Source organism: Saccopteryx bilineata, chromosome 5, assembly GCF_036850765.1.
Source record: "Saccopteryx bilineata isolate mSacBil1 chromosome 5, mSacBil1_pri_phased_curated, whole genome shotgun sequence".
Taxonomy (NCBI): Eukaryota; Metazoa; Chordata; class Mammalia; order Chiroptera; family Emballonuridae; genus Saccopteryx; species Saccopteryx bilineata.
The window spans coordinates 2,358,702-2,381,598 of record NC_089494.1 but is presented as its reverse complement, the minus strand read 5'-3'; the positions used below and the strand labels follow the sequence as shown (position 1 = coordinate 2,381,598).

Sequence of the window (22,897 nt, the reverse complement as noted above, 5' to 3'; positions counted from 1 at the left end):
CAGAAGAGGAGCAGGATTGGGGGCCGGCAAAAGACATCCCCAAAAGAGGAGGGAGGCACTAGGTCTCCTGGGAGGAGCTGCCCCAAATGCCGGCCCACTGGGGCCGTGGACCACGATAGCTGTTTCCCGCCCTGCAGGGTGGCCATCTGGTGCCCTCTTCCTAGAGTGGGCACCGGGGTCCAGCTGCCGGCAGCACTGGCACCCCACACTCCGGGGCCAGCGTCCCCACCAGCAGCAGCAGCGAGTCTCAGGCTTTCAGCCGCCCTGCACACCTGTGGTGCTTGCAGAAGAGCCCCTAGCTCCCTGCATCGGGGAGCAAACCAGGTGGGACTAGTGACTGGCTAACATGGGGGGTCCTGGACCCTCCCCAGACCTCCTGAGCCAGGAAACGATAGTTGTACACTAAAAAATAAAATATGTTTAATCATTATCACTGTAGTTAAATCTCTCACACATCTGATGCTCTCCTTAAAAATAAATGCTTAGGAGAGGAACTTCTAATTATGAACATTTTATGCCAAGCGATGCTCCAGAAAGACTGGGCTAGTTAGACTCCCAGGACGGGTGTCATCAGGGGACGCTGGGAGTTTTATTTTGGGGACACAGATGAGAGACCTGAACTGTCAGATGGCAACAGGATTTGAGGGGTGTGTTTGTGGAAGGGATGGGGGGTTATGGGCAAATGTGAGGCTGCTGCTGGGAGTTGGAGGGGGGCAGAGACAGCCCCCACTTTGCCTGAGGTGGCATTCCACCTGCATCTGTCCAGGGCCGGTGCCGTGGCAGCCTGGGCACATTCTTTTTTTTTTTTTAATAACAGTTTTATTGTGTGTGTGTTTTTTTAAGATTTTATTTATTCATTATAGAGAGGGGAGAGAGAGAGAGAGAAGAGGGGAGGAGCAGGAAGCATCAACTCCCATATATGTGCCTTGACCAGGCAAGCCCAGGGTTTGAACCAGCAACCTCAGCGTTTCCAGGTTAACGCTTTATCCACTGCGCCACCACAGGTCAGGCAATGGGCTGACACAGGTTGGCTGTAGGTCATGTGATCAGAACACATTCCCTCTGTAGCATTCACTGGGCCATCCTTTGCTGGTGGGTGTTTTGAGCTTAAAGGGCCCAGAAGTGGGACCCTGGATAGAAGGTGAGGTTTGAGGAGAGGGGCTGCAGGGCTGGACCATCCAGGGTTTGAGTTCCATGTCAGCCTCTTGACTCCAGGGTCCTGCACAAAGCGGTGAGAGTAATGCCACTTCCAGCACCTGCTAGTGTTGAGAGCACTGCCCTGAGCTCAGCAGGCACATAGAAGGAGGAGTGGGGATGTCATATACCCACTGGAGTTTCAGTTCCTTTTCCAAGAGACAGGGTCCTGTGGCAATATCAGAAGCAGACGCAGGCACGGTGACCTCTGCTCAGGCCACTTAACCCCTCAAAGCAAAGGTGCCAACTATTAATACACACAGGGCAGTGCAGCTGAAGCCGGTGAGGGTGGGGCTCTCAACCTGGTGCCACTAGACCAAGTGCCTCAGGACCTCTGAGGTAGGGGGTGGGGTGGGACCAGGCTGCCTTTTTTGTATTGTGGTAACATACACATAATAAACTCGACCTTCTTAACCTTTTTATTTATTTTTATTTATTTATTTATTTATTTTGTATTTTTCTGAAGCTGGAAACAGGGAGGCAGTCAGACAGACTCTCGCATACGCCTGACCGGGATCCACCGGCGATGCTCTGCCCATCCGGGGCGATGCTCTGTTGCAACCAGAGCCAGTCTAGCGCCTGGGGCAGAGGCCATGGAGCCATCCCCAGCACTCGGGCCATCTTTTTGCTCCAATGGAGTCTCGGCTGTGGGAGGGGAAGAGACAGAGAGGGAGGGGTGGAGAAGCAGATGGGCACTTCTCCTGTGTGCCCTGGCCGGGAATCGAACCTGGGACTCCTGCACTCCAGGCCGATGCTCTACCACTGAGCCAACCGGCCAGGGCCCCTTCTTAACCTTTTTAAAGTGTATAGTTCCAGAACGTGATCATCTTCCTGCCCTGAAACTCTGCTAAACAACTCCTCACTCTCCCCCACCCCCTGCACCCTGTCCCATCCTGGCCCCCCACTCCCCTACTTCTTGTCTCTATGAATTCGATCACGGCAGGACCTCACATGAGTGGAATCATGTAGTATTTGTCCTTTTTTTGTGACTGGCTTATTTCACTCAGCATAATGTCCTTAAGGTTCACCCACGTTGTAGCCTGTGTCAGAATGTCCTTCCTTTCCAAGGCTGAACACCGTTCCATACTACCGGCAGACCACACTTTGTCCAGTCATCCTCGGATGGACGCTTGGGTTGTTTCCAGGCTCCTGTTTTTAAAGCGGATCCCGTTGTTTGTTTCTGCGGATCTGGTGGGGGCCCGTGGGCTGAGCTTCCCTGGTTCCCTGCAGGGCAGCTCCATAGGCGTCACCCCAGCCCTAGTGCCAAGGGTGTTCTCTGCTGTTATCAAGCCCTCACAGCGCTGCGTGAACCCACCTTCCCCCTACAAACACCCTGCAGGTCTGCAGCGCAGGTGGTGCCACCCAGGGCGTCTGGGCCAGTGCCAGCACGGGGGACACCACCAGTTCCTGTCTTTGCGGCTTCCCTTACTCCAGCCTGCTCCAACAGGGTCAGCGGGTCACACGCACAGTTGTTGGGGGGCTCCGGCCTCGCCCTCATCGGTCCCCCCACTGTCTCTCGCACCTCAGCTCTCAAACCCAGAACCCTCTTCACCTATCCCCGCGCGTCCTCCCTGGTCACTCGCTGAGGCCCTCTTGCACCAAGTCTTCTCTCTGACCGGGTGGTGATCAGGGAGGGAGCCCAGGGAACCCGTGCTTAGACACCAACTCGGACACACGGTTTGACAGCAGCTCGTGGAAGGAATCTGGGGCCGCCTTCATCGAATACCACGTGAATACCCAGCGCTGCGGTGACCCTCCGGTAAAGGCTGCTGCGGGGCAGAGCTGGGAGTCCTGCGCCTTTGCACCCACGAGCCCACGGCTGAGCGCGGGGCCGCCGGGTGCAGGCCTCCTCCCACCAGTAATCCCGGGGGGACCAGCTTGGATGTCCGTCTCCAGCCCGGCCTCCCGACCCTCCCGCGGCCCCGCCCACACCCTCCAGGCCGGGCCACGCCCCTCTCTGGGGGCGGGGACAGGCCCGACCAATCGAAGTTCCCAGAGCTTGCCCCTTAGGCTCCGCCCCCAGGGAGCGTGTTTTTCCCAGAGTCCTCCGTGTCTCCGGCCGCGAAGGCCCAGTTTTGCGGGGCGGCCGGCGCGGCCGGCGTCGGTGCTCGCTCGCCCTCCGGTCGGGGAGCGACGCGGGACCCGCGCGGGGCTCCGGAAGTCCGTGCGGGAGGGGCGTGCTCGCCGGAAGTCGCTACTCCGACGCGATCCACCTGCCCGCGGGGCCGGAAGTGGTCGCGGGCGCGCTGGTTCCGGTCGGCCCGGCCCGCTCGGGTCGGGTCGGCGGGTCGGGGCCGCGCACCGGCCGGAGGTCGGAGCGCCCATGGCGGAGGGCGGCGGCCCCAACGGGCGGGTCGGCCCGGGGCCCGCAGGTAACGTGCGTGGCGGCGGGGCCAGGGCTCGCGTCTCCGTCCGGGGCCGTGCGGGGCGCCGGGCCACCGCCGTCCCCGCTGCCCGGCCTCGCGGTGCCGCTGCCCTCGCGCCGGGCTGCCTTTCCTGGGGACCTTGCCTTTTTAACTGCCAACCCGTGGGGACCCCAAACATAAACGTAGGACATGGGCCTGAGGTCAGGAAAGCCCCCAGAGCCAGCCCCTCGGGCGGGCGGAGCCTAGTCTCCACCGTGCCACCCACGGACCGCGACAGCGGCGAGCTGTCGGTGACACAGCGTGCCCGGGGCCCTAGCCCCACCAGCGGAGGAGGCAGCGCCGGCACACTTTGGTTTAGGCAGAGGAAAAGGCTCACGCCCACCGCCCCAAATAGCCATCGGAGTTAGGGTCTCCCCCCCTTGAAATAGTCCTACGACGCAAGTGTGCATTTGCAGGGACTGGGTCGTTTGCGGGTGTTGAGGACAGGTTCCCAGTTACCTGTGGCGGGATCCCCTGCCTGCCTGTTGTCTAATCTTGCCCTGTGTACCGACTGCTGCTCTGTGCTCTGACTTGACCTGCTCATGTGTGTCTTTGGAGAGACACCCCCCCCCCCCCTTCCAAGGAGCTTATTCGTCAGTCCTGAGTAATAAACTAGAAGCTCATTACTCCTACTCTCACATGTGCCATAATGTAAGGTCTAATGTTGACTTGGAGACTGGTGCCAGTAGCACTTGGCAACCATTCATCTCTCTCTGCCTGCCTCCCTCCCTGTCTCCATCCATCCATCCATCCATCCACCCAGCAAACGTTCATGGGGGACCCAGTATTAGCTGGACCTTGCTGGAGCTGGGACATCTCAGTGAACAAGGACATGTCAGACAGAGCCCATTCCGTCCTGGGCTTTGGTTGGTCTTGACTTCGACCCCAGACACAGCCGGAACCTTGGCGTCTGGGGTGTCATCTCCTGTGAGAGTGAGGGATGGAATGGGAGCTGTTCATTGAAAATAGAGTACTGACAGCTGCTTCCCAGTCCAGAGAGGGGTCTTGTGGAGGAAAGGCTGGCACTGCCCTACATACAGGGTGTCTCTCCGTGCAGTAGCGTTTTGTTAGGTAGTGAATGGCAGGCCTGGCAGTGGAGGGGCCACCGAGATTTCTAGGTAACACTTAAGTGCTGTGTGGGGTGATTGTGTTGTCACCGGAGAAGCTGATCAGAGAAACGTAAACTTGAAGCCATCCCGAGGCTGCCTTGAGCTGGGCCAGGTGGCCGGTTGAAATGAGGCCAGCAAAGAGAGGCCTGGAAGAGAACTTGGCAGGCGTTCATGGCTCCCACTCACCTGTTAGTTTTCACCCTGCGTGTTCTGAGTCTTACCCACTCCTACTTTATGGGGTGAAACCACGGGGTGACCAGAGTAGAGAACAACGAAAGGGGGACTGAGTGGCAGCCCCAGCAGGGTCCCTGGTGCCTGCCTGTTGATCTCCAGGTCTGAGTGGCCCATGTGTTTGTGACCTCTTGGTGCCCACCCAGCATCCTGTGGCCTTGTGTCTTACCTCTGCCAGTGGCCCATCGATCCTGGAGGGCAGGCAGGGAAGCTCGTTACCCCCACGGTGCTAAGATCGAGGCTTGTATACAGAAGGTACTCAAAGGAGATTTGACTTGAATATAAAAAGCAACGTCACTGGAAAGGGTCAGACTGTGGAGGGTGCGCTTTACCACTGTGCGTGGTCACGCGCTGGCACGGCGGGCATGAGAATGCAGGCAGGCAGAGTCGTCCTCTTCTGCCCGTCTGTGTAATTGTTTACAAAAGTCTTGTTTTATTTGGGACCTTCTCTGTTAAGTAGTTCTGGCTCACCCTCTCCCATCCCAACATTATTCTTGTCAGGTTGGGTATCAGGAATGTGCCACTTTTATTAAGGGAAAGTCTGTATTTTTCGGTGTTCTGTGTTTCTGAAGCGTGGGAGGGATTTGTTCTTGAGAGGAAGGGGTCACTGTGGACGGTGCCCCTTATGGTTGGTGTGGGCGAGATTTCCGGAGCTGACAGGAGCCCCTCTCTTCAGTGCAGGTCCTAATCTGAAGGAGTGGCTGAGGGAGCAGTTCTGTGACCATCCGCTGGAGCACTGCGAGGACACGAGGCTCCACGACGCCGCCTACGTGGGCGACCTGCAGACCCTGAGGAGCCTGCTGCAGGAGGAGAGCTACCGCAGGTGGGCATCGCTGCCCTGTGCTGCCCTGTGCTCGGGCCCCTGCGGGTCAGGAGGAGAGCTACCGCAGGTGGGCATCGCTGCCCGGCTGCCCCGTGCTCGGGCCCCTGCGGGTCAGGGGTAGAGCTACCGCAGGTGGGCATCGCTGCCCGGCTGCCCCGTGCTCGGGCCCCTGCAGGTCAGGGGTAGAGCTACCGCAGGTGGGCATCGCTGCCCGGCTGCCCCGTGCTCGGGCCCCTGCGGGTCAGGAGGAGAGCTACCGCAGGTGGGCATCGCTGCCCGGCTGCCCCGTGCTCGGGCCCCTGCAGGTCAGGGGTAGAGCTACCGCAGGTGGGCATCGCTGCCCGGCTGCCCCGTGCTCGGGCCCCTGCAGGTCAGGAGGAGAGCTACCGCAGGTGGGCATCGCTGCCCGGCTGCCCTGTGCTCGGGCCCCTGCAGGTCAGGGGCAGAGCTACCGCAGGTGGGCATCGCTGCCCTGTGCTGCCCTCTGCTCGGGCCCCTGCGGGTCAGGAGGAGAGCTACCGCAGGTGGGCATCGCTGCCCTGTGCTGCCCTGTGCTCGGGCCCCTGCGGGTCAGGGGCAGAGCTACCGCAGGTGGGCATCGCTGCCCTGTGCTGCCCTGTGCTTGGGCCCCTACGGGTCAGGGGCAGAGCTACCGCAGGTGGGCATCGCTGCCCTGTGCTGCCTCGGGCTCCTGCGGGTCAGGGGTAGAGCTACCGCAGGTGGGCATCGCTGCCCGGCTGCCCCGTGCTCGGGCTCCTGCGGGTCAGGGGTAGAGCTACCGCAGGTGGGCATCGCTGCCCGGCTGCCCCGTGCTCGGGCCCCTGCAGGTCAGGAGGAGAGCTACCGCAGGTGGGCATCGCTGCCCGGCTGCCCCGTGCTCGGGCCCCTGCAGGTCAGGGGTAGAGCTACCGCAGGTGGGCATCGCTGCCCGGCTGCCCCGTGCTCGGGCCCCTGCGGGTCAGGAGGAGAGCTACCGCAGGTGGGCATCGCTGCCCGGCTGCCCCGTGCTCGGGCCCCTGCGGGTCAGGAGGAGAGCTACCGCAGGTGGGCATCGCTGCCCGGCTGCCCCCTACTCGGGCCCCTGCGGGTCAGGAGGAGAGCTACCGCAGGTGGGCATCGCTGCCCGGCTGCCCCGTGCTCGGGCCCCTGCAGGTCAGGGGTAGAGCTACCGCAGGTGGGCATCGCTGCCCGGCTGCCCCGTGCTCGGGCCCCTGCAGGTCAGGAGGAGAGCTACCGCAGGTGGGCATCGCTGCCCGGCTGCCCCGTGCTCGGGCCCCTGCAGGTCAGGGGCAGAGCTACCGCAGGTGGGCATCGCTGCCCTGTGCTGCCCTCTGCTCGGGCCCCTGCGGGTCAGGAGGAGAGCTACCGCAGGTGGGCATCGCTGCCCTGTGCTGCCTCGGGCTCCTGCGGGTCAGGGGTAGAGCTACCGCAGATGGGCATCGCTGCCCGGCTGCCCCGTGCTCGGGCCCCTGCGGGTCAGGGGCAGAGCTACCGCAGGTGGGCATCGCTGCCCGGCTGCCCCGTGCTCGGGCCCCTGCGGGTCAGGGGCAGAGCTACTGCAGGTGGGCATCGCTGCCCTGTGCTCGGGCCCCTGCGGGTCAGGGGCAGAGCTACCGCAGGTGGGCATCGCTGCCTGGCTGCCCCGTGCTCGGGCCCCTGTGGGTCAGGAGCAGAGCTACTGCAGGTGGGCATCGCTGCCCAGGCTGCCCCGTGCTCGGGCCCCTGCGGGTCAGGGGCAGAGCCTGCTGCTTGCCAGTTTTAGAGGACACAGAAAAACCCTCCCCACCTCAGTGGTGGTGGCCACCCCTTTGAAAATCTCTCCTGGCTCTTTCTCTGAAGCTGTGTATGCAAATCCTCCTTCTGTGTTGTTTTCTCCTGGGTGTCCCCTGGGGGCCCAGACCCCCTGGGGCACCATATATGACATTGGTCCTGGTGTCCTCCTCTCTGGCTTCTCGGGTCCTCAGTCCTCTGCCTCCTGGGCCTGGGGATAGCTGTCTCATCACCCGGCATATGTTGGGTGCTTGGTTTCTGGCCCGCTTTGTTGATGGTGCCCTGCCCATCCTGCCAGTTTGTCCAGCACAGCTCGTCCCAGTCTCTCCAGTGCGGCTCAAGCCAGTCTGTCCAGCGTGGCTCAGGGCCTGCCTTCCAGCGGCGGAGTCCTGCTGCCCCTTCTCCCCCCTCGGGACACCCAGGGGGGCTGAGACCCCTCTCTGGGTTGCTCTCTGATGGCTGTGTGCCCAAGACTGGAGTCCTGACTAGATTTGAGACTCCGCAGCCAGAAGTCCTCCGTGCTTGTTCCGTGCCTCTGTTTCCCCTTCAGGGCCGGGGTGGCGGGGAGTGAGAGTGGTGCCTGCGTGTGGATTCGAACCCAGAGCCACCTGTGTGGGCAGTTCCCAGGACCAGGGGTCCTGCCCGCTCTTCCCTGTGAGGTCTCGCCTCATTCCGCCCAGAGCCACCTGTGTGGGCGGTTCCCAGGACCAGGGGTCCTGCCCGCTCTTCCCTGTGAGGTCTCGCCTCATTCCGCCCAGAGCCACCTGTGTGGGCGGTTCCCAGGACCAGGGGTCCTGCCCGCTCTTCCCTGTGAGGTCTCGCCTCATTCCGCCCAGAGCCACCTGTGTGGGCGGTTCCCAGGACCAGGGGTCCTGCCCGCTCTTCCCTGTGAGGTCTCGCCTCATTCCGTTAGAACAGATGCCAGTGTTTACAGAAAGCTCTAGGTGTCCACAGAGGATTGTCACACAAAGACATCAGATGGGTTACACACGGGTATTTAATGTGAATGACTCAAGCCCAAAGAAAACCTTACCTTTGTAACAGAATAAAAGCAGCAGAACGAAATAGAGTTCAGCTAGGTCTTAAACCAAGGATGTTCATAGTGCTTTTCCAAGCACTTTCTCTCTTCACACTCGGGTGCAGTGCCGCTTCTGTTTCTGACGGTATCACTTTGTTGCTGTGTATTTCTTCGATAAGGAGTCCTTGGAGTGTCCGTCCTGGGCCTCCTTGGCCAGTGGAAGCTAGTTCCCAGCTGGTGGAGGAACCCTCGGCCCACTGCATGTTTCTGGGTCATTGCTTCCGTGGTCTGGATTCCCTGCTTGGCTCAGAGCTGCTGTGGGCACCTGTCGTGCCCTGTGCCTTAGCTGCTGACTTGGTGGGCCAGCAGGCTGTATGGCCATGGCCTTCCTCGACAGGGAGTCCTGGCCTGAGTGTCACTTCAGTGAGAGCCTGGCCTGGTCTGGACAGTGTCCCTCTGCTGGCCAGGAGTGTAGGGCCGGGATGGCCTTGGTGGCTCCTGCGGCCGTTACTTGTGCTGTGTCAGCTGAGAAGGACCACAGTGGTCACCTCGTCCCCGGGGAGATACCGAGGCCCCGAGCGTGGTCCAGCTGCAGGACTCCCCAGGCCGGAGGTGGTGACGAGGGGCTGCGGTCCTGACCCAGGGTCCCAGCGAGGGGCGGCCCTCCCTGGCGCCCGGCCTCCCTGGGCAGCCCTCCCCTCGGGGGAGCCGCAGAGGGCTTCGTCCCGGTGCCGGGCACGGGGCTCTGACTGCGGTCCTGCCCCGGGCTCGGGCCCAGCTGTGAACACGGGCAAGTATGGCCGAAGCCAGGGGTGGCCGTTTGAGGCCCTTGCCTCCACTCGGTGTCACGGCCCCACGAGGGGGACAGAGCGGCCGCTTGGGGTCCCCGTGCCGCCCTCACCCCCGGCTCCCGCTGTGTTCTCTCTCTCTCAGCCGCATCAACGAGAAGTCGGTCTGGTGCTGCGGCTGGCTCCCCTGCACGCCGCTGCGCATCGCGGCCACCGCAGGCCACGGGAACTGCGTGGACTTCCTCATCCGGAAGGGGGCCGAGGTGGACCTGGTGGATGTGAAGGGACAGACGGCCCTGTACGTGGCCGTGGTCAACGGGCACCTCGAAAGCGCCCAGATCCTCCTCGAAGCCGGCGCTGACCCCAACGGAAGCCGGCACCATCGCAGCACGCCCGTCTACCACGCCTCTCGCGTGGGCAGGGCCGACATCCTGAAGGCCCTCATCAGGTAGGCAGTGCCCGGCGGCCCCCGTGGCCTCGGGGGGCCAAGGCGGGGCAGTGCTGCCACGGGGCTCGTGCACGTCCGCCGGTTCCTGCGGCCACCGCCGCATTCCCTGTTTTCTGCATTGGCCTCTTTTTCTTCTCTCTGTCTCTCTCTCTCTCTCTCTCTCTCATTCAACTTGTTAGAGGATTTGTCTGTTTTGTTCATCTTTTTGAAGAGCTATTTCTTAGCTTCATAAGTTCCTTGTTTTTTGACTGATTGCTATTTTATCTATTTTCTGTTTTTTTATTTTTTCCATACCTTTTAAGTTGAATGATCACTCAGTTTTTCCTAACTGATAATAGAAATATTCAAGGTTATTAATTTACCTTTGCCTGTAGCTTTGGCTATCCCCACTAAGCTTTTCCCTCATCTTTAGATGCGGCAGGTAGAGCTGAAGTGGATTGCTTCCTTGCTCTTTCAGTTGTGGAAGATGCGGCAGGCAGAGCTGAAGTTGATTGCTTCCTTGCTCTTACAGTGGTGGAAGATGCGGCAGGCAGAGCTGAAGTTGATTGCTTCCTGCTCTTACAGTTGGGGAGGAGAAAGTTTTATCTCACTTTGCTGTGTTCTGCTCACATTGTATGGACCATCTAATTTCTTTTTTTAATTTATTTTTTACAGAGACAGAGAGTGAGTCAGAGAGAGGGATAGACAGGGATAGAGAGAGATGAGAAGCATCAATCATTAGTTTTTCATTGCGCGCTGCAACACCTTAGTTGTTCACTGATTGCTTTCTCACATGTGCCTTGACCGCGGGCCTTCAGCAGACCGAGTAACCCCTTGCTCGAGCCAGTGACCTTGGGCTCAAGGTGGTGAGCTTTTGCTCAAACCAGATGAGTCCACTCTCAAGCTGGCGACCTCGGGGTCTCGAACCTGGGTCCTGTGCATCCCAGTCTGACGCTCTATCCACTGCGCCACCGCCTGGTCAGGCTATTATTTTTTATTTATTTACTTTTAGATTTTATTTATTTATTTTTTTAGAGAGAGAAGAGACAGAGAGAGAAGGGAGGGAGGAGCAGGAAGCATCAACTCCCATATGTGCCTTGACCAGGCAAGCCCAGGGTTTCGAACTGGCGACCTCAGTGTTCCAGGTCGATGCTTTTACCCACTTCGCCACCGCAGGTCATCCATCTAATTGCTATTTTAGGGATTCTTTGAGTTAAAAACTTTTTTTGTTAATGTCAAACTGCATTGTTGTGGGTGCTTGTAATAAAGTCTGTGACCGCAGGAGTCCGTCTGCGCGGTGCTTGTGGCCGTAGTTCTGTTACTCGGAGTTCCTTTCTCTTATTTTTGCATTTTTAGCCATTGGATCTGCTGGTCTGTGGTCTCTGGTGACTTGTGCTTCTAGCACTTTTTGCTTCCTGTGTTTTGATGCTAATTGAGCTCATGAAAGTTCTTGCTTATTGATTATGCTCAGTATCAAAACAAAAGGTTTTTTGTGTTTTTTTAAATGAAAAATCTGTTGGTTTCACTGAAGGCTTGTTTAGATAGCTCTCTAGCTGTCAGCTTTCATCTCCCTGGGTGTAATTCTTTGGTGCTCATCTTTATGATCTGACTGTCTGGATTCTTTGTTTTTAGTACAGTTAACAGGGCGGTAGCTGCCATTGGGTCTGTGTCTACTATCTTTGTTCTCAACTCTCCCTTTTATTTTACTTTATTTTTTTTAGTGATAGAAGGGGAGGTGGAGGCAGTCAGACAGACTCCCGCATGTGCCCAGACCGGGATCCACCTGGCAAGTCCACCAGGGGGCGATGCTCTGCCCATCTGGGGCGTTGCTCTGTTGTGGCTGGAGCCATTCTGGCACCTGAGGCAGAGGCCATGGAGCTGTCCTCAGCGCCTGCTGTCAGCTTGCTCTAAACGAACCATGGCTGCAGGAGGAGAGGAGAGAGAGAGAGAGAGAGAGAGAGGAGAGGGGGAGGGGTGGAGAAGCAGATGGGCGCTTCTCCTGTGTGCCCTGGCCGGGAATTGAACCCGGGACTTCCACACACCAGGCTGATGCTCTACCACTGAGCCAGCTAGCTAGGGCCTCCCTTTATTTTATATCTCTGTTTCCTCATCGATGCTTTCTTTTCCCTTTCTAGTCTTCTGGATGGTTTGTGGTCTTACTTTGATTGTACTGATGATTAACCTTTTCCCCTTATTTGAACTAGATTGCATTTCCATCTCCCATGTCTCCAGCGACAGCTTTTTACCAGAGATGCCCTCTGCCCGCCCTGCTCGGGGGGCAGTGCCTGCTGGTCAGACAGACAGTGCTGCTCGGGTGCCGGCTCTCGTGTGGAGGGGCTCGGCGGGGGTTCCGCTGTCACAGGTGGTAGCCGGCGGGTGGAGGAGCAGGGACCTGGCCTTCCCCTTGCTCAGCACAGAACACAGTTTGGGAATTAGGTACTGAGAATGCATTTGTTCCGTCAAGAAGTTTGATGCACGAACTGGCTGTGGACCTGGCTTTGGAAAGGTAGACGGTGATGGGGCTGCCACAGCGGAGGCCACGGAGCTGTGGGACCCGTTCTCCCTTCAGGGATTTCTGGCCCGATAATCTGAGCCCCGCAGTCTGACATCTTGGAGAGTGTGAGTCGTTCACTTGGAAATGCTTTAGAGTAGGATCAACTGATGAGACTTCGTCTGGGCCCCAGAAACCCCTCTGGGCGTTGCAGACAGATCGTGATGCACAACTGCTTTGCATTGAGTGTGGCCTGACTTGGCGAGGTGCACACGCTGGGCTCTCCTGGAGGAAGGTTGTGAAGACACCATGTCCCCCTCACCCCCCGGGAGCATGGGACACCTTTACACGGAGGCCCGAGAACACGGATCCCTGTTGACAAGTTCTGTATATGCTAGACCAGGGGTAGCCAACCTTTTTATACCTACCGCCCACTTCTGTATCTCTGTTAGTTGTAACATTTTCTAACTGCCCACTGGTTCCACAGTCATGGTGATTTATAAAGTAGGGAAGTAACTTTACTTTATAAAATTTATAAAGCAGAGTTACAGCAAGGTAAAGCATATAATAATAATTACTTACCAAGTACTTTATGTCGGATTTTCGCTAAGTTTGGCAGAATAAATCTTTATAAAACAACTTACTGTAGTTAAATCTACCCTTTTATTTATACTTGGGTTGCTCTGCTACCGCCCACCATGAAAGCTGGAATGCCCCCTAGTGGGCGGTAGGGACCGGGTTGGCTACCGCTGTGCTAGACGGTCAGGTGACCGACCTGGACCTGGACCGGGGAGTGAGTGACGTGGTCAGTTCTGGGACGGAGAACACGCCCGAGCACACGCGGCCGCCCTGCCCCTCACAGGCTGGGCTGCCCCCGCCGCGTGGCGCTGGCTCGCCCTCTGCACACAAACCCCCGCTTTGTTACATACGTATTCCCGTGATCCTGTTGCTGGTGTGTTTTATACAATGGTAAGGAGAGGTATTCCTCTCTGTGCAGGAGTTATATTGATTTACTGAGTTGTCCCGGGTTCCTTGCCAGTGATATTAAAAGCAGCCAGGGAGTTTTGGAAAATACTCAGGATTAAAATGAACTGGATCTCATCCAGCGTATTTTTATGAGTGGATGTGGGGCTGTTTCCCACAGCTCGGCCAATACCACGCTGTCATATTGCCCCAAATTATAGGCATATTTGAAGACAAACCCCTGAGTGTGAGGGGAAAAGGTCAGCGCTTGGCGTCTAGTTCTCCTTTCTTCAGCGGTTGAACGTGTGACATGAAGTACCGATTCCCTCGTCCCACCTGGGATGTCTTGGAGGGTGGCGGTGTTGCACTTGTAGTGCCTGACGGGGCCACACGGTGGCGTCAGCGGGGAGGCTGATGGTCCTGAGCAAGGTCCCTGCAGGCCTGAGCTGCCCGAGATGGGCAGGGCAGTGAGGGTTCCGCGGGGACGCTGGACAAATCGCGGGTGCCGGCCGGCTGCGGGCCAGCCGTTTCTGGGAAGGCCTGGAGAACGGTGCTGTGCCCTCCGCCCCGTGGCCCGTCCGCCTGCAGACCCATTTCCTGCTGCAGATGGGACCTGGATGACAGTGCCTGGGAGGCCTCACAGGCCTGGCCCTCTGCTCTCCTGGATTGGAGTCGGGGCTGCGGGCACCTCCCACGGCACTCCGTCCCTGTTCACGCTGAAGTGCGCGGCCCTCAGGGGTTCGTGTGGCATCTGCCAGTGCCCTCCGGTTCTGTGATCACTGACTTCTGTGGACGGGGCCTTGGCAACTCTGCACATCTCCTGCTCCTCGTCGGGTCTCTAATGTACTCACTTATCTATGTTAGGCTCCTGGTTTCCTGCATTCCCCTGAGTTATTTAATTATATTCTTAATTTTTTTTGATGCTCAAATTGTCTCAGGCCTGGCTCCTGGGAGCCCATCAAGCGGCGCCCATGTCTTCTGACGCACCCCCGTGTTCTTGGACCGGGGCCGCACCCCGCGTGACAAGGTGTTCCGGGCTCAGCTTGCACTTTCCGCCTGGCCCTGGAGCCGGCCGCTGCTCCGGGGAGAGCCGGTGTTCTGCAGTGGAGAGCGTGTTAGACACCGAGACAGACAGGAGGCAGGCGCGCTCTTGCTGTGGGCATTTCGGCGTCAGCCCTGCCCCCGGGACGGAGCCCGCTTCTCCCCCACTCCCGAGTTCATGTCTCCACAGTCACGAGTGCCCTGCTGCCTCCAGGCCGGGCAGCTTCCCCGGCCCTCCTTCCTCTTCCAGACTTGTTCTTCTCCAGCAGGGACACGTCTGGTTTCTCTGTCCTCACCATGTTGACTTATTTTGCAATCCTCCGTACATAGCCGGCCTCCTGTTGCCACCAGCCACTCCCACACACGCCTCTTCCCACCCCGGGCCAGCGCCTCCTTAGTGGGCACCCCTTCCCTCTGCCACTGACGTGCCGAGCGGTCCCCTCCCGCTGTGGGACACTAAAGTAGCCCTAACAGGCAGCTGCTTGTTTCCTTTGGAAAAGTCCAGATGCCTGATAGAAAGTGTCCCTGAGTGCAGTGACAAGGGCCAGCCCCTGTGGGGCCCGGAAAACCATAAGTGTTCAGAGATGAGCGCACACCCACCCACCCACCCTGCCCCGTGGGGGGCTTGTGTCCTCACTGCCCACGCTGTCGCAGGGGGCGAGTGGAGGAGGGCGCCCGACAGCCACCGGATGTGCTCAGGGACCTCGGGAGTGTGCCCAGGTCCTGCCAGGGCGAGCTGATGTCTGAGCAGCCTGGCTCTTCGGGACAGTAGTGTATCTGGTGGCACCAACTGGATGCACATTTGGGTTAAAGTGTTTCTGCTTTCAAATTTTAGGGACTGCACTTTAATTAATGTATTTTACAACATTTGTGGCCAAAGTTGGTTTTCAGTTGTGAGTGAAACAGCTTGTTCTTGTATTATTTATTAGATGTATTATTTGTTTGTACTGTAACTGTAAACTGACTTTTGCCCACCCTGTATATTTACATGGTTTAAAGTCAAGTCTATACATCACAGTACAGTTGACCCTTGAACAGCATGGGGTCGTGAACCAAGGGGGGCGTAGGCCCCTGTGCAGTCTGAAATCCGAGTGTCACTTTTGAATCCTCCAAAACTTAATTAGAGTCGCCCCTCAGTGTCCCCAGGGTTGGTCCCAGGGCCCCACAGGTACCAGAATTGGCGGATGCTGAAGTTCCTTATATAAAACGGGATAGAACAGCGCAGGTGGGCAGCCCTCTCAACCACGGTGCCCCCCACGGATCAAAGCACGGTTTCCAAACCGCAGTTGGTTGACTCTGTGGATGGAACCCCGGGGCTGCAGAGAGCCAGCTGTGTATGGAAGACCGTCCACCCATGCGGTGAACCCATGCGGTGCAAACCCACCTTCAGGGTCAGCTGTATTCACAGTTTTCCTCGTGGAATTTGGACACTTCCCTCGTGGGATTTGTTAGGTTTATGCTTGGCCGTCTCACTTTCAAATTTACTTTGCTACCCTAAGTGGGGTCCATCCCATGTCATCTTTGAGCTTGTTTTTGTTTGTGTGTATAAAGGCTGTTGGTTTTACAACTTGCCACTTGAATAAATCTCTCCTTGCTTGCTTGTTGTATTTTAATTCATCAATTAGGGCTTTCCAGACATAGTCATGTCTTCTGAAAATAGGAAGTTTTACCTCTACCTCTTCTTTTCCAATCTGAATCGGCTAACTTTTTGTCTTGTCTAATTGCACCAACACCTTTATTTAAAATGCCTTTGAAAATAGTGGGCCAGAAGGGAGGTGCGTGTTGCTCCTGGCTTTAGCGGGAGGGCCCTGTGTTTCCCGTTAGGTAAGACGCGGTCTTCTGGGCTGAGGGAATGTTTTTATTGTGGGAAGAAAATATGTAGCACTACTATTTTATTGAGTATTTTTAAACATGCATAAAGGATGAGTTTTATCATATGCCCCTTTTCTGCATCTATAGAAATAATCATGATTTTCCCCTTAGTTTTTTGAATATGATGTATTATGTTAATAGAGTTTCTAATGTTGGAACTACCCTTGCATTCTTGAAATAACTTCCATGAGGTCATGGTATATTGCTTTCTTTTTAAAAAATTTTTAAAATTTATTGATTGATTTTGAAAAGAGAGGAACAGGGTTGGGGAGGTAGAGAGAAAGAAACATCGATTTGTTGTTCCGCTTATTTATGCATTCATTGATTGATTCTTGTCTGTGCCCTGACCGAGGATCAAACCTGCAACCTTGGCGTGTCAGGATGACGCTCTAACCCACTGAGCCACCCGGCTGAAAGTAGATTGCTTCCTTAATGTTTTTGGATTCTCTTTGCTAACATTTTATTGAAGGCTAAGTTAATACCTACAAATGAAATTGTTCGGTAGTTTTTCTTTTTGGTGTGGCCTTTGCCAGGTTTTGGAATTATTGTTTTGGTGATCTCATAAGTTAAATTGAAGCTTTCTTTCTTTTAATAGTTTAAGTAGCTGTGGGATTGCCAGATCTTAGAGATTTGAAGGAACTCCCTTACGGACTCTGTGAGTGGGTTACAGGTTCTTAGCTGCTGCTTACTTGGGGGAAGTAGTAAGACTTGCAGCTGTGGCCCCTGTGGTCACGGGATTCAGGCCATCTCTCGGCGTGCGGTGGGGCCGGGGGACGTGTCGGTCTCCTGCGAGCTCTGACTGTCCCGTGTCTGCCCTGCAGGTACGGGGCTGACGTGGACATCAGCCACCACGTGATCCCCGACTGTCCCCGTGTCTGCCCTGCAGGTACGGGGCTGACGTGGACATCAGCCACCTGGTCCCCGACTGTCCCCGTGTCTGCCCTGCAGGTACGGGGCTGACGTGGACATCAGCCACCATGTGGTCCCCGACTGTCCCCGTGTCCGCCCTGCAGGTACGGGGCTGACGTGGACATCAACCACCACGTGGTCCCCGACTGTCCCCGTGTCCGCCCTGCAGGTACGGGGCTGACGTGGACATCAGCCACCACGTGGTCCCCGACTGTCCCCGTGTCCGCCCTGCAGGTACGGGGCTGACGTGGACATCAGCCACCACGTGGTCCCTGATGTCCGGCCCCTCTTCTCACGCCGCCTCACGTCCCTGGTGGTCTGCCCCTTGTACATCAGTGCCGCCTACCACAACCTCCAGTGCTTCAAGCTGCTGCTCCAGGCGGGGGCGAACCCCGACTTCAACTGCAACGGGCCTGTCAACACCCAGGGCTTCTGCCGGGGCTCCCCCGGCTGTGTCATGGACGCCGTCCTGCGTCACGGCTGTGAGGCGGCCTTCGTGAGCCTGCTCATCGACTTTGGAGCCAACCTGAACCTGGTGAAGTGGGAGTCCTTGGGCCCGGAGACCAGAGGCAGGAGGAAGGTGGACCCGGAGGCGCTGCAGGTCTTCAGAGAGGCCAGAAGTAAGTGGCCGGGTGCAGCCCCGACTTGCAGGCTGTTTGGGTCACTTGATGAATCATGTTGTAAGACAAAGCACCCTCTGACTACATATCTGAGCAGACTCTTAGTTAGGGCCAGGAATTTCCCAGACTGGTCTTCCGAACGGGTCTTCTCTTGGAAATTCCTGTGTACCAGCCGTTGATAGCAGGAGATCTGTAAGGGCACATGTTCTCCAAGCTCCTACCATGACATTCTCTCTGCTGCTCTGCTCTGCGGCCCAGACTTCCCTCACTCCTCCGGGGTTTAAATGCCTGTGTTCTAGGGTCCCCACCTTCCTTTCTCTGGTTGAGGGTTGTGTACTCAATCTGATTTCTTTTAGAGTGAGCCCACAGTTGGATGATTTACGCATAGATTTTGCTGATGAGTTCCTGTATTGATGGCCTGAGGGCCTGCGGTGGCCGAGGCTGGGCCCTGTCAGCGGCTCTCGGGGACTCGGGATGGTCTTGAATGTCCTGTGCAGGCTGCTCTGCCCCGTGTCCCGCCCATGCCCGGCCCCATCGCTGCCTGAGCTTGGCGTCTGAGCTGACCGCTACCCTCGCCCTGTCAGAGCTTCGGTGTGTTTGGCTGTTGGAGGTCCCTGGAGCAGTCAGTGACACGTGCCTTTGGGGCTCCCCCAGAAGGCTTGGCTCACGGTCAGGTGGGGCCGTGCTGAGAGGGCTTCACTGCCTGTGTCCATGCCTGGTGCCCAGGAGCAGAACTCTCAGCCTGCTGTCCTCACGTGCAGTTCAGCCCAGTTGTCCCCGACCAGTGTGGGGCTTCTGGGACTGACCAAGGGCAGAGGCTGACAGAGGGTGGGGGCAGTTGTTCCCACCTGTGGGGGCTCCCAGCGGGCAGCCCCCACGTCTGTGTTTGGGGACTTAAACCCGGCACAGAAGTGCTGTCACAGTGAGCAGGTGCCCGGGCAGCGAGGATCTCACCCTTTCTGCTGACGGAAGGCTCGCTCTCCTTGCTCTAAAATTGGGAAGTTGTTAGCGAGCAGCTGTACCGGTCTGCCTGTCAATCACAGCCAGCCTTCGGTCCTCAGAGCTGGGAGAGAACTGATCTCACCTCCTCTGTCTCTGCCCCTCTTCCCGTGTGTCCAGGTGTCCCCAGGGCGTTGCTGAGCCTGTGCCGTGTGGCTGTGAGAAGAGCTCTCGGCAAACACCGCCTGCACCTGATTCCCTCGCTGCCGCTGCCAGACCCCGTGAAGAGCTTCCTGCTGTACGAGTAGAGGTCAGGAGCGGCAGCGGCCGGCCGGGCGGCAGATGGAGATCCGCGGTGAACTCGGACCTGCTTCTCGCCCCGTGAACCGCACGTCCGGGGACCGTCTCGTCGACAGCCGTGTCCCCGTGGACGGTGCTCCCATCTCAGGCGCTGGGCCTCGGACAGCCTTTGGTCGCTGTCCGCCGAGAGGCTCAGGCGACACTGTCTGTGTCCTTCTCGGGGTGTTGGAGGTTTTCACAGCTGTGTGAGCAGTGGGCCTGCAGTGTGGGCTGTGGGCTGCGGCTGAGCTGGGGGCGGCGAGCGTCCCCCGGGGCGGGCTCCCAGCACTTTCTAAACCTGTGCTTCAGATTGTCTTTACTTCTCCATTTAATTGTTTGATCCCCTCCTGATACCAAATGAAAAGGGGAGTTTTTGGTAAGAACGTGCAGAATAGAAATACAGCTCATGGATGTGCTCGTCTCCCTGGTTCCCGGGGCTGAGTGTGCCGGTTGTCACTCACACCCCTTCCTTGCCAGTCCGTGTTCCCTCCTGTGGGGGAGTCACACTGTCTTCCTGGCCACGTGGGTGGGCTGTGGCATCTCAGTCATACTGCACCTGTTCACAGTCAAGAGAGGTAACGCCCTAAGGTCCCTGGCTGGACCTGTTCTGGGACCTGACTGCTTGACCTCCTGCCGACGGCCCCCCGAGTTCTCTGCCGTCTGCTCTGGGGAGCTGCAGGCCCTGGGTGCCGTGAGGAAGCCCACGCCGAACTCACCAGCAGGGGCTGCCTGGCTGGACTGAGGCCTGCCCTGCAGCCTTCACTGCCAGCTCCCTGGAGGGCCCTCAGTGTGTGTGTCGTCTGGTCCCTGCACACGCCAGAGCGGGGCCACGCGTCCTCTGGTGCGTCCAGCTGTTGGTCGCAGTGCCCAGTGGACAGAACATCTGGTGGTTGGTTGATTGCTCTGCTCCTTTCTGGACCCGAGGTCCTGGAAGTGGCTCCCAGAACCTGAGCAGGTAGAGCACCGGGCGGTCAGGTCGTCCCCTGGCTCGGGGGGGCGGGGTGGTAGGTGAGAGAGGCCAGCGGGTTCCACCTGATGTCTGGGGCTGTGGGCGGGGCTCCCTGGACAGCGGTGGCCAGTGGCTGCCACTGCAGGTGCTGCTGTTTCCAGGGAAACCACATCTGTTGATTGGAGGCCTCAGGCCCATCATGTGGATCCAGGGAAGTTTTGACCTTCACAGTGTTTAGAGATGGGCAGATGTCCAACCTGTGTTCGATTTTCTGGACTGAGAGAAATAGAACTTGTAACCATTGAACCAGTGACGTGGGTTTATTTAAGTGTGAATGAGCTTCGTGTTTTAGCACACCGGGAAGGCCTCACGCGTCGCGGACGGCTGTGTGCGGAGAGCCGGGCTGCCCTGGGTGAGCACGGGGCGTCTGAGGGGCCATCAGTGGTTCAGAGGCAGACAGCGGTCGGCACGGGCTTCCCGTTGTTCCCAGCGGGCGCCTGAGCTCGGCCTGTGTGCTGCTCCAGAGGGCCCGGGAGCCGGGCTGGCTGGGGGCATTCCGAGCCCGGGCCGGTCATGCTGGTGAGGAAAGTCTTCCGAGAGAGCAGAGGCCTGGTGATGACAGCCACCCTGGGTGGGCTTCCTGCCATTGGAGGTGGGCGAGGAGAGGCGCGTCCCTTCCTGGTGGGCTGGGAGAGGCGTTTCAGGAGCGGGTGCTCGTCCATTTTGTGAACTTTCCCCGTTCCTGGCCCTGTCCTGCTGCCTGTGCGTGGGGCTCTGGTTCCCCCGGGGGAGCCCTGCTGTCCTGCTGTGACGCGGAGCACACTCGGGCCTGCTGAGGACAGAGCCGCCCCAGCCCGCCCTGGGGCACACCTGGGAGGGCTGCCCACCCCGGGACCCGCACGTGCGGGCCTAGGCCTCCGCTGTCCCTTGTGGAGGCCTCCCCGCTCCTTCGGGTCAGCCAGCGTTCACTGCTTCTGTGTCCGAGTCCCAGCGTCTTTGAGGTCCAGCCGAGCCGGAAGCGTCAGAGCTGCTGAACGTGAACCTGAAGGCAGAGTGGGTAGGCAGCTGCTCACGGTCCCTTGTTCTGAGCGACCCTTTGCTAAAGCTCCCTTTCCTTTTGTTGATGAGGATAGGATGCAGAATAGGAAACATAACTTCCCTTCAGAGCACCCTGTAAAGTCACGTTTCTGAGCCCTGGACACCCATGTCCCACCTGGCAAGGGGACGCGGCTGGACTTGCTGGGCCAGCTACCTGGCCAGCCCGGGGCCTTCCCCAGAGAGTGAGCGGCACAGGGACCCAGGGGGAGGGGCCTGATGTCCCCCAGTGCAGTGCCAGGCGGGTCCTGACTGTCTCCACTGTGACATGGCACCTGCTGGCCGTCGAATGCTGGCTGACCTGAGCTCGGGGCCCGGGGCCTGTGGCTCCCAGACGGCTCTCGGGCGGTCGGTGGGTCTTCCGGCACTAAGGCTGTGGGCTTCTGCCCCAGTCTCCCAGGCCCCTGTGAGGCATTCAGTGCCTGCCCTGTGTGACCTGGCTTCCCCGCCTGCTGGGCTCTCCCTCCTGGAGGGGCCTCCTCGGCTGCACGGACTCTCTTTCCCTGGGTCTCTAAGGCCTCCCTTCCTTCCCCACCCCTCACCTGACGCCGTGGTGTGGCACGGAATAACTGACACGCATTGCATAGGTGTTTGTGGGACCGTGTCCCAGGAGAATCCCGGGGGGGGACACGCAGGTTTGAAGTGCAGTGACCTGTGCACTCCAGGCAGGTGACCGGGTGGGGGAGGGGGGTGTAGAGGGCCGTCGGCCGTGGCTTCAGAGTGTGCTGCTCAGCGTCTGGAGTGCGTGGGGGTCCTCTCCTTCTCGGTTGCTTTGACTGTGGGTCCCCACCAAGTCGTGTATGAAAGCGCATAGACTGGGTCTGCGTGGTATTTAGGGACCTGCGCTTCGCGTGTAAACGCCCCTGCGCCACTGTACTGGCCCGCGGTGCCCTCTGCCGGCGGTGTGCATGGCTCCTCCGCTCCCGTGTGCCGTGGGCGTGGGCGTGGGAGGTGCCTGGGGCCCGTGTGCCGGACACACGCTGAGGACAGACCACCCCAGAGCTCGGCGTGCCCAGGCTTTGCGCTGAGTGTGTGTCTGGCCCGTGACCGTGACCACTGTGCTTGTGCTGTGCCCGGTTCCGAGCTTTCAGAAGTGCCGTGGGACGGCGGGCATCTTCGCTGTGCTGTCGTGACTTTAATAAATGCTTTCACCCCCTGTCAGGCCTCCGTGTGCCTTCCTTTCGTGGACGGTGCGACTCCTGGAATTGGTCGTGTCAAATCCATGTGTCCGCAGTTCAGGTGGGAGCCTCTGGCTGTCCGGAGGGTTTCTGATGATTGGGAGAGAAGACCTTGTCTCTACGGGGCGCCTCCACTGCACCGAGACCCTGGTGCCCTGGGGGGGGCACCAGCCTGCTGCCCACTCTCCCCTCCCCCCTGCCGGGCAGCCATGCCACGTGGCAGGTTTCTGGTGAAGAGCCTGTGCCCCCACAAGTGTTTGAAATCCACACCTTCAAGTGAGGCGACTGTCCCCCAGTCTCCTGTGGGGTGGGGAGGGGTGGAGACGGGCCTGTCGCACGTGACTCATCCTGACAGTGTGCGCAGTGGGGGGGGGCATGATGCTTTGGGGTGAACAGGGCCTGAGTGAGCTGAATAAAGACATCTGTTTGTCCCGTGGCCCCCAGCACACTCTGTGCTGCTTCACGTGTCTTCCCCCCCCCACCTGTCCGGTGACTCTCCTCCAGTCTCGGCAGACGGGGACAGCCCCCGGGGGCTGCCGCTTCCCGCTGTGCCGTGAGGTACGGCTGCGGCCATCGCTGTCTGGTGATGGCTGCGGCCATCACTGTGATGGTGAATGACCACACATCTCTGACGTTCCCCACTCGTGTCTGATGACCAAAATCCAATTTTGGGAGGGCTCCCAGGAGCGGGGAGACAGGATTTACTCTGGGGGTCAGAGCCGGGGGTGGGGGAGCG

The 22,897-nt window shown here is 58.6% G+C and overlaps 1 protein-coding gene and 1 long non-coding RNA gene across 3 annotated transcripts; one reads left to right on the top strand and one right to left on the bottom strand.

Annotated features, from left to right (window-relative positions):
* Positions 1–1,612: 1,612 nt before the first annotated feature.
* On the bottom strand, positions 1,613–3,193 carry LOC136337598 (uncharacterized). The gene is made up of 2 exons (XR_010731859.1): positions 2,227–3,193; positions 1,613–1,839 (listed from the first exon to the last, which is right to left on the bottom strand). It is a non-coding gene; the product is annotated as an uncharacterized lncRNA (long non-coding RNA).
* Positions 3,194–3,225: 32 nt separating this feature from the next.
* On the top strand, positions 3,226–22,141 carry ASB1 (ankyrin repeat and SOCS box containing 1). Of its 2 annotated transcripts, none has more exons than XR_010731858.1 (5): positions 3,226–3,566; positions 5,621–5,762; positions 9,484–9,786; positions 17,211–17,661; positions 18,781–18,919. XR_010731858.1 is itself a non-coding variant. In XM_066279027.1 (5 exons), exons 1-5 carry the CDS (start codon positions 3,518–3,520, stop codon positions 18,906–18,908), a joined length of 1,008 nt encoding a protein of 335 aa, XP_066135124.1. In that variant the 5' UTR covers positions 3,228–3,517; the 3' UTR covers positions 18,909–22,141. The 2 variants fall into 2 exon arrangements, 1 of the variants encoding a protein (XP_066135124.1); XM_066279027.1 differs by having other exon boundaries at positions 3,228–3,566; positions 17,276–17,661; positions 18,781–22,141.
* The last annotated feature ends 756 nt before the right edge of the window (positions 22,142–22,897 follow it).

What these genes read in the sequence shown, in the direction of transcription:
- ASB1 (XM_066279027.1), top strand. Translation starts at nt 3,518, where the DNA reads ATGGCGGAGGGCGGCGGCCCCAACGGGCGGGTCGGCCCGGGGCCCGCA. An exon ending in GGTCGGCCCGGGGCCCGCAG is followed by an intron (nt 3,567 to 5,620) that starts GTAACGTGCGTG and finishes TCTTCAGTGCAG; the next exon opens with GTCCTAATCTGAAGGAGTGG. An exon ending in ATCCTGAAGGCCCTCATCAG is followed by an intron (nt 9,787 to 17,275) that starts GTAGGCAGTGCC and finishes TCCGCCCTGCAG; the next exon opens with GTACGGGGCTGACGTGGACA.